Below are 9023 nucleotides of genomic sequence, written 5' to 3'. Positions count from 1 at the left end.
TGTGTGTGTGTGTGTGTGTGTGTGTGTGTGTGTGTGTGTGTGTGTGTATACAGACACCACATCTTCTTATCCATTCATCAGTCAGTGGACATTTGGGCTCTTTCCATAGTTTGGCTATTGTTGATAATGTTGCTGTAAACATTGGGGTGCATATACCCCTTTGAATCTGTATTTTTATATCCTTTGGGTAAATACCTAGTAGTACAATTGCTGGATCCCACAGTACTTCTATTTTTAACTTTTTGAGGAACCTCCATACTGTTTTCCAGAGTGGCTACACCAGTTTGTATTCCTGAAATTCAATAATTAAGCTGAGAGGTAAAGAGCACAGGACTTAAGCTGTTAGGAAAGTTTGGCCAAGAATATAACCTCTCTGAATGTGTTTCCTTATCTTTAAAATGGGCTTTAAATTGGTAATACTTCCCTCATTGTTATGAGTATTACATGAGTTAATGTTAATAAACTCAGGGCCTGACAATAGTGTTCAATAAGTAGAATCTGTGACTTTGTTAACAAAGTAGCTTGGGCATTTAATTTGGGCTAGAGACCTACTTCTGTGAATATTAATGGTTATTACATTAAAAAGGGGTTCCATGGTATACCAATTTGGGGATTGATTAAAGTTTCACTGAAGATTTCTAAGGGAAGAAGTGGCATGATTAAAGTGGTGCTTTCAGATGAGATACACAGTGGTCAGGTATTGGGGAAATAGGTGGAGGGAACACCAACTTTGTGGCTAATGCAAACAGACTCAAGCACTTGTTGAAGATGAAAGAAAATGTAGTTTCTCTGAAGTATTAAAAGAAGTAAGTAAAGGACAGTGGGAGTGGAAAGAAGAAGCAGAGATAACAAAGGAGATGGAGATCCACTGAACAGACATGTGCAATAAAAATTAGGGTATGACAGTGTCATGAAAATGAAGAAAAGAGAGTTTCCTGGAAATAGGACCCTAGAAGACTGCAAAAAGAATATGACAACGGGGTCCCAGAAGCAGTTTTTTGTTGGAAGTGGGTCGCACGATGCTGCCAGAGTGACATGGCTGCAAACATCTCTTCTGTTTGTGGGTCTCATCTAGCCTGAAGGATTGTGGACAAAACCAGTATTAGTCTTATGTAGCAAAGCTCTGACTGGGTCAGCCACTTCGGTGGCTCCTCTTGTTCCTTTACTAGATCACCTAGACCAAATCTAGGTATGTTGTTACTATTGAAAACTAAGCTGATGTTCCCCAACCCAATCTATTATAAGAATATGCCCATGGACCAGAACAGAAGCAGAAATCCAGACATGAAAGGTGTAGTTGGAGTGTGAGCTACTTTTTACCTGATAAAATTCTTCTCCATTATTGTCACAGTCAGTACCACACTAAGTATCAGTCCCCACACTTGGTTCAAGGTATCACATAGTATGTATATGTAAATGCTAATTTAAGACACTGTGTGGTATACATTAGTTAATACATTATTAAATTCAGAGTGTACAAAGTACAATAACTCTAGAATCCTTGCCTGGGGATCTAAAGAAGTATTCTAATTTCAACTACCAATGCAAACATTTTCATTTTTATTTTTGGGGAATTAACGTACCTTATACCAATGAAACTGTTTTCCTTGAACTGCAAAGATGACATTAATGTTGTTGTCTATTAACTTTTCAGAAAGTTGGCCTAGTGAGGGATGTTCCTGCAAAGGATAATAAAAAAAAGAAGGGAGTGAAATATAGTAGCTCAATCCCACACATACCTAAACTTCCATTATGAGGAAAACCATATGACTGACATAAAAATGTAGTGTGTTTGGAAGGATTATGGTTTTATTGAAGGCATTTAAACTCCTTAAAAAAATAAGATCAACATCAATGTATTAGGATATTTTCTAGACAAAGCCCCATAAAAACCTTTAACTCAGAAAAATGAAGAGGGCTGATTCAATGTTGTGCAAAGTGTGTTCAGCACCTAACTTTGGCCTCACAGTTATATAACTGAAAGATAATGTACTATTCAGAAATAGAGACACATTAGTGACAATCATATTCTGAAATTTAGTACAAGTGCTGAAATGCAAATATATGCATGTATAAACATAAATACATAGATATTCAATATATAACACGAGATAGTATAAACTTTATTTAGAAGCAGAAAACCCTGTATTCAAATCCCAGGTTGTCACTTTATGATAAAAATTCTATCTTAGGTCCATCCTCTGTAACACGTCAATGGTTTCTGCCTTCCATGATTGCAAGCAAGATTAAAAAGATACCAATCGTATGTGATCTATTTAGTGCAGCTTCTTACATACTGTAGGTGCTCAAAACTAATAGCAATTATCATGATTTTTATTTCCAATAGTTTATACAAGATGTATACAGATCTCTCAACTTGTCAGTATACTTAACCTTTTGGTCATGTGATATATTATAAATCTCTTTTACTTTGATAAATAAAACTTAGGCACAGCCAACTGTGACATTCTTTCTGTTAGTGAGAAAGCTGGGGAAGAGTAGGAGAACGGGTATACAATTTAGTAAATATGAGAAATCAGCCAACTATGGAATGGTATCTAAAGTTATATAGTTAGACATGGTACTTAATATTTTTTCCTTCTAAAATTCTCTTCCAGAAATTAAAGTGATCTCAAATAACAACTTCATAACTAGACACTTCTCGGAGGGATGATGTCAAACTTCACCTACAGTGGTCCTCACCTGTTCACTGTTGCTTAGTTGCATTAGCTAAGTTGCAAATTAGGATCATGTGACTAAGCCTAATTAGTATCGTGTGATTCAAGTTCAAATAACTATAGTTTTTACTCCTCCTTTCACCCTCCAATGCTAATTGTGTTTTCTTTACGGGGAAATTTTGCTAAACCATCTTGGTTAACATTTCTGTATTTGGGCAAACTATGTGAACTTAGTAAAAGAGCTAATTTAACTAGAGTTTCCCTTATAGCCTAAGTTCTGAGACCCACATATTAAACTTACATACATAGATATAAGATATAGCCTTGGGTTTAAAAATACTATCACTCACATGAGTAACTGCTAGGATCTGATTATCTGTGCCCTCCTCTCCAAATTCACATGTTGAAATCCTAACCTCCAAGGTGATGGTGTTAGGAAGTGGGCCTTTGGGAGATGATTAGATCATGAAGGTGGAGTCCTCATGAATGGGATTAGTGCCCTTACAAAAGAGGGCCAGTGGAGAAAGACACCTTGCCCCTTCCACTGCGTGAGGTGGTGGAAACATTACAGCTAGAAGGTATCTTGTATGAACTAGAAAGGAGGCTCTCACAGATCCCGAATCTGCCAGTGCCTTGATCTTAGACTTAGCAAACTCTAGAACTGTAAGGAATAAATTTTTATTGTTTATAAGTCACACAGTTTATGGAGTTTTGTTACAGCAGCCTGAATGGACTAAGATAGTAACCATAACAAATATGTTTTATTTCTATATAATCTATATATTGTTCTGGTAGAAACAAATCAAATTTTCATGAACTTCATTTAATGTGATATGAAACTAATTTATGAAGAGGCTAAAGAAGTATTACCACATGGATTTGCATAAGAAAAATTCTGCCCAGAGCAATTCTTAAGAATATAATTTTAGAGTAATAGAAAATCAATTCCCAAAATATAAATTCTGCCAGATAAATTCTTATGCCTTGCTCCTGATACTATGTATACTCTTAAAATAGATTTATGACAGTTTCCATAATGCTAGTAAATTAAAGAGAACAAGTCAAGGAAGGGTAAATCTAGTTGTACTGGGAATATTTTTTTAATGGCAACAACTACTTTTGAAATATTTTTGTTTTGACAAAAAAATCAGTTTGCCAAGCATTCCCCCTTAATTTTAAAAACCATTCATATTTTAAGGAAAATTTAATCCATATGTTTTTTAACTAGTTTATACTTAACTCACATAAAATCAGTATTTAAAGAACAGTCCAAAATGTAAGCAGCTTTTGGAGCCTTCTTAATCTCTTTCCCCTTTTCAAAAACAGGAAGTCACATTGATGAAAAGTACACAAAATTTAAATCTAAAAAGTTCTAGTTTGGTCAGAAGCTCATTAAGAAGGTCAACTGGATTTTTAAATTTAAAAGAACACTTTTTTTTTTAAACCCGAGAAAGAAATCTGTTTTAAGAGAAAATTCCAGCTACTTCGAGGCAGATTTGTTAAAATTACAAATGTTTAACAGATGTTTTAATAAACCACTGTTGACAGGAGAACTGTGGATTAATGGCCATTTATGAAGCCCCTTCCCCTTTCCTCCATGAAGCATATTATCTTTTAAATATTTTATCTTTTATGTCTTGTATTTCACTAGCAGAACGCTCCCTCTCCGCCAGCTGTCCTATTCTGGTGACGTCACTCCTTTTCATCTCTAACTCCCCCTCTGTCTAACCCATTACATATTGTTTCTCTAAACTCTGAAAATAATTAACAGAGATAACAGGCATTTCAGGGGCAAAAGGGAGAAGGGAAAGCAATGTACCAAGACAGCTGCTAAGTATTTAAGGGCAAGAGAATTCCTTTCACATTTTTCTTATTCACCAACACCTTCCCGGTGACTTGTGGGAAATAACTTCTAAATGTCAGAAGGGAAGAGGAGGTAAGAAAGATTCACTGGGAGCGATTCCAGTTAAAGACATAATCGTGTAAAGGTATATGGGAGAATTTTAATAATGTGCATAAATAGGGACCAAAACAAGAAGTGTTTAAGATTCTCTTCATAAAACTGAAGCTCATAGTAAAAATTTTTATAAGCTAATAGAGAATTTGTAGTATTAAATATAAGATGAAAAAAAAACCCAATGTCTTGTTAAATAAAACACTCAATTATCTGGATAATTTTTTTACAGTTCATTTTTTAGAAGAAAAACAACATAAAAACAATCTGCTAGCAGAGATTTATTTAAAGATGAAGACTTGAAACTCTGTGTTGTCAGTCCCCATCTCATTGCAATAGCGTATTTTCTATTTGCATAGTTGCACAGTATTAATCACATAGCCCAGGGTTTCTCGTCAGTGGCATTAGTGACATTTTGGGCCGAGTGTTCTATATTGTGGGTGCACTGTGCTTGGCTGGTGCACTGCAGGATATTTAGCAACATCCCTGGCCTCTACCTACTAGATGCCAGTATCTCCTGCCTTCTGCAGTTGTTGTAACAACCAAAATGTCTCTAGAGATGGACATGTCCTCTGGGGAGACAAAAATCACTCCACTTGAGAACCATACCAAGAGCAGAGGCCCTAGAAACAGACCACCTGGGCTCTAATGCCTGGTTCTGCAATGATTAGCTCTGTAACACTGGATAATTGTTGTAATCTTTCTGTGATCCAGGATCTATAAAACAGGTATAAATACTAGTACATACCTCTCATAGTTATGGTGGAGATTAAATGAGTTAATATGTATAAAGTCTTTCACTTATCATTCTGTAGTTATTAAATCCAGATTAATGGTGAGTGGGGGCTCATTCCTGATGTCACACTGCTTGCCATTTACCATAGGCACCACTACGTAGGGCTCTGTGACCACAGACTAATTCCTGATCCCTTTATACCCCCATTTTCTCATTCATAAAATGGAGGTAGTAGCAATATCTATACCTCACTGTGATGTTGGGTGATGTTATATAATGTAATGGGCAAATACCACAGGACTTAATAAAAGACAGCTTTCAGGAAAATACTGCTTAGTGAAAGACATTTGGAGGCCATTACTAAAGGCTAGGTGTTGGGCTCTACTTGGATATGCTTTGTTTGACTTGCTTCATTTGTTACACCTTTGTACCTGGCCCCTCAAGTGTTTGAATTTGTAGCTCCTGCCAAACACTGTATGATTGTAATCATGACATCCCAGTTGCTGAAGGAAGGGGATCGACTAATAATTTTTATAAGTTTTTCAATGAAAGTGGTTATAAAAAGTTTTCTGCTTAAATACGATTGAACTGAAACATGTCATTTAATGGGAACATTCTATATAAATATTTTCATCACGTTTGGTTTTTACTGTGTCACTTTTGCAAACCATCACTTTTTTTTCAGAGTTCATTTTCAGAGTCATTATAAAAGCAGTGCCAGCCCAGGTGTTTCCATGTGCAACCTCTGCTTTCAGCTTAAAGGAAAAAAATAAACTAAATATTGTTGGCAGAGATCATTCCCTGGCTATTTTTCTTTGAGCATGAGAAACCTTCGAATTAAGTCTATTCTAAAGTTATTGAAGTCATTACTGTTGTTATGGCATTTACAATTTAAAACAGTTAAGAGAGCAATAAGCTGAAATCAGGCATTTTGTTAGTTTTTAAAGTTGTAACAATATTTTTAAAAAACTCAACTGCACCTGGACTTAAAACACAACTTAAAACTTTCTAGGTGCATTCTACCTAGTTGACATTTCCTTTACTTTTCTGATTGTGCACGTTATTACCCAAAGGTGCTTAGTGAAAGACATTTCTCTAAACCGGCCTTATCTCTTTAATTAATTTTAGAAGTTATGTTTTATGTAGTGTTAAGCGGAGAAAAAAAGTAAATAAGGTGAAAAGTATTATTATATGCTTTAGGTGAGCCATATTAGAATTACTGTTATTCTCATAATTACAAATCAGTGATTTCCATGAAACTAAATAAATACTAATTCCCTTAAAAGGATGGTTTTGGTTTAGATGGCCTCTCCATTTGACTTTAAATAGTTATTGTGCTGTTAAACCTCAGTCTGTGACAAAAGGTAGATTTGGGGGTTAGTCGAGATTTGTTTTTCATTAGACATAGGATTCAGTATCATGCAAAATTAGGACTACCATATAAACTTGGCCTTAAGTACATTTTTAAGTGCTCAAAACATTTAGAATAATAATTATTTGGGGAAGACTTCAGAGCTGAATATGCTTAAAACTATTTTTTTAGGGGCGCCTGGGTGGCTCAGTTGGTTGGGCGACTGCCTTCGGCTTGGGTCATGATCCTGGAGTCCTGGGATCGAGTCCCGCGTCGGGCTCCCTGCTCGGCGGGGAGCCTGCTTCTCCCTCTGACCCTCCCCCCTCTCATGTGCTCTCTCTCTCTCTCATTCTGGCTCTCTCAAATAAATAAACCTTTAACAACAACAACAAAAAACTATCTTTTTAAATGACTCTCAATTTAGCTTTCCTTCAGTGTCACCAAAATCACTTGCATTCACTGGCTTTCTGAAAAGCAGCCGGTACTCGGTCAGTATGAAAACTGTGGTGTAGGGGGAAAGCTGGAGCTCTGGGAATCAAGTATCCTGGGCAAGATGTTTACCTTCCCTCTCCACTTCATCCATCCTGAATGGCTATGATGATGCTGACTCTGTCAAGTTGATAGGGAGAGTTAATGAGCTAAGATATGTGGAGGGTCCAGCACATCATGTAATTCAGGGTCAGTAGTAATAAATGGAAGCAGCCAGCACAGCATCAGATTAAAGCACAGCAATGGGGATAGCTTAGGTGTGGATCTTGACGGATATTTGTATTATCTCAGTGACCTTGCGTAAATGAATCTGAGGTCTCTTAAGTTTCAGCTTCCTTATTATAACATGGCTTATGGTGAAGACTAAATGAGATAAACAATATGCTCAGCACTGTGTTAGTGCAAAATAAGTGCTCAATGAATTAACATTTTTATTAATATGTGTCTGAGACAAAGAAGGTAAGAAGCAGAAAAAAAGACATTTAACACTTTCTGAAGTTATTTCTAAGTTATTTCTTATAGAGCAGCAAAAATGATTAACAAGTCTTTTTACTAAAAGATTAAAATTGTCACCTTACATGGAATGCTGTCTAATAACAACATTAATTATAAATGAGTCTCCCAGACATTTGCAAATGTCAGAAATAACCCTTTCAGAAAAAAAGGAACACAAATATAATAACTTTAACTTTTGTTAACTCAGCAGTGTTATGGATTAAACGAGTCAAGTATCCTCTCAGGCTCCCTTTCTTCATCTGCAGTTCTGGAAAAACAATATAATTCCAAGTAGCTGAGATACATGGTAAAAAAGAAGGCTTCCTACAGAAGTTGAATGTCCGACTCTTGATTTCTGCTCAGGTCATGATCTCAGGGTTGTGAGATCCAGCCCTGCCTTGGGCTTGGCCCTGAGCATGGAGTCTGCTTCAGATTCTCTCTCCCCCTCTCCCTCTCCCCCTACCCCCGCTCACATGGGCTGCTGGGCTCACCAGCTTGCACTCTCTCTTAAAAAAAAAAAGAAGAAGAAGAAGGCGGCTTCCTACATGGCTTACTGTAAGTGAGTAGCATGTTAAACATGTTATATGAGAAGTCACAAAGCAGAATATTGACTGTTTTTTACCCATCAGGAAGCAAAACTCTTTAGTAATGCCTAATAAACCTTCTGCAATTCAGCTTCCATCCTCTAAGGTGGTGACCAATTCAGCAGCTAGTATATCCAAAGGAGCTGCAGGGGAGGGAGTAAACTATGAGGCTAGCAGTAAGGGAAATCTGAGGAGTTATATGATAGGAGGGGTGAAGAATCCCTGACCATGATATGATGAGGCACAAAAAAAGCTGAGTCCAGAAAGAAATACCAAAGCTAAGCTACTAAATTGGTTTAGGAGTATGGTAGGGTGTTGTCTATTTGCATGTCCCTATCCAGAGCAGAGTCACAGCAGCCTTTGAAAATCCATTAATAAGGGTTCACTGCATGACTGGTGTGCCTCTTCCAAAGATTTGCTCCTTGGCTCCCTTTCACCGTTACTAGAGACCTTTGTATTATTCTTGGCCTCTGCCAAGGATGGGGTAAATGTTGTAAGGAAGGCTCTGAGTGAGGTTGAGAATCACCCTGGAGGAGCTGGGTGGGCAGACAGGTTGAAATTCCAGACCCTCAGTATTAATAACCTTCTTCTACACTATTAATGATTTTTATACTAATATCTACTGTATTAGAAAGAATTCCATTATTTTAAGCTGCCATTATTACTGGATAAATTATAAAACTATATTACTACTCAAATTTTCATTCTGGACCTTGGAGAAAAAGCAGGGGAAAAT

At 36.8% G+C, this 9023-nt stretch overlaps 1 protein-coding gene across 2 annotated transcripts in view; it reads right to left on the bottom strand.

Moving 5' to 3' along the window:
- The window catches only part of ITGB8 (integrin subunit beta 8), a 79191-nt gene that overhangs the window by 21292 nt on the left and 48876 nt on the right, over positions 1 to 9023 (bottom strand). For both annotated transcript variants that reach the window (XR_012380244.1, XM_025872994.2), the window contains exon 7: positions 1584 to 1679. Coding sequence is in view for 1 of the 2 variants with exons in the window: in XM_025872994.2 (XP_025728779.1) it covers positions 1584 to 1679 (96 nt within the window). In the remaining variant the exon portion in view is untranslated. The remainder of the gene's footprint in view (positions 1 to 1583; positions 1680 to 9023) is intronic.

The sequence above is a fragment of the Callorhinus ursinus genome, unplaced genomic scaffold, assembly GCF_003265705.2.
Source record: "Callorhinus ursinus isolate GAN/ISIS: 27379988/994484 unplaced genomic scaffold, GSC_fseal_2.0 scaffold12, whole genome shotgun sequence".
NCBI classification, from domain to species: domain Eukaryota; kingdom Metazoa; phylum Chordata; class Mammalia; order Carnivora; family Otariidae; genus Callorhinus; species Callorhinus ursinus.
The sequence above is the reverse complement of the archived record's forward strand: the minus strand, read 5'-3'. Positions and strand labels throughout refer to the sequence as shown.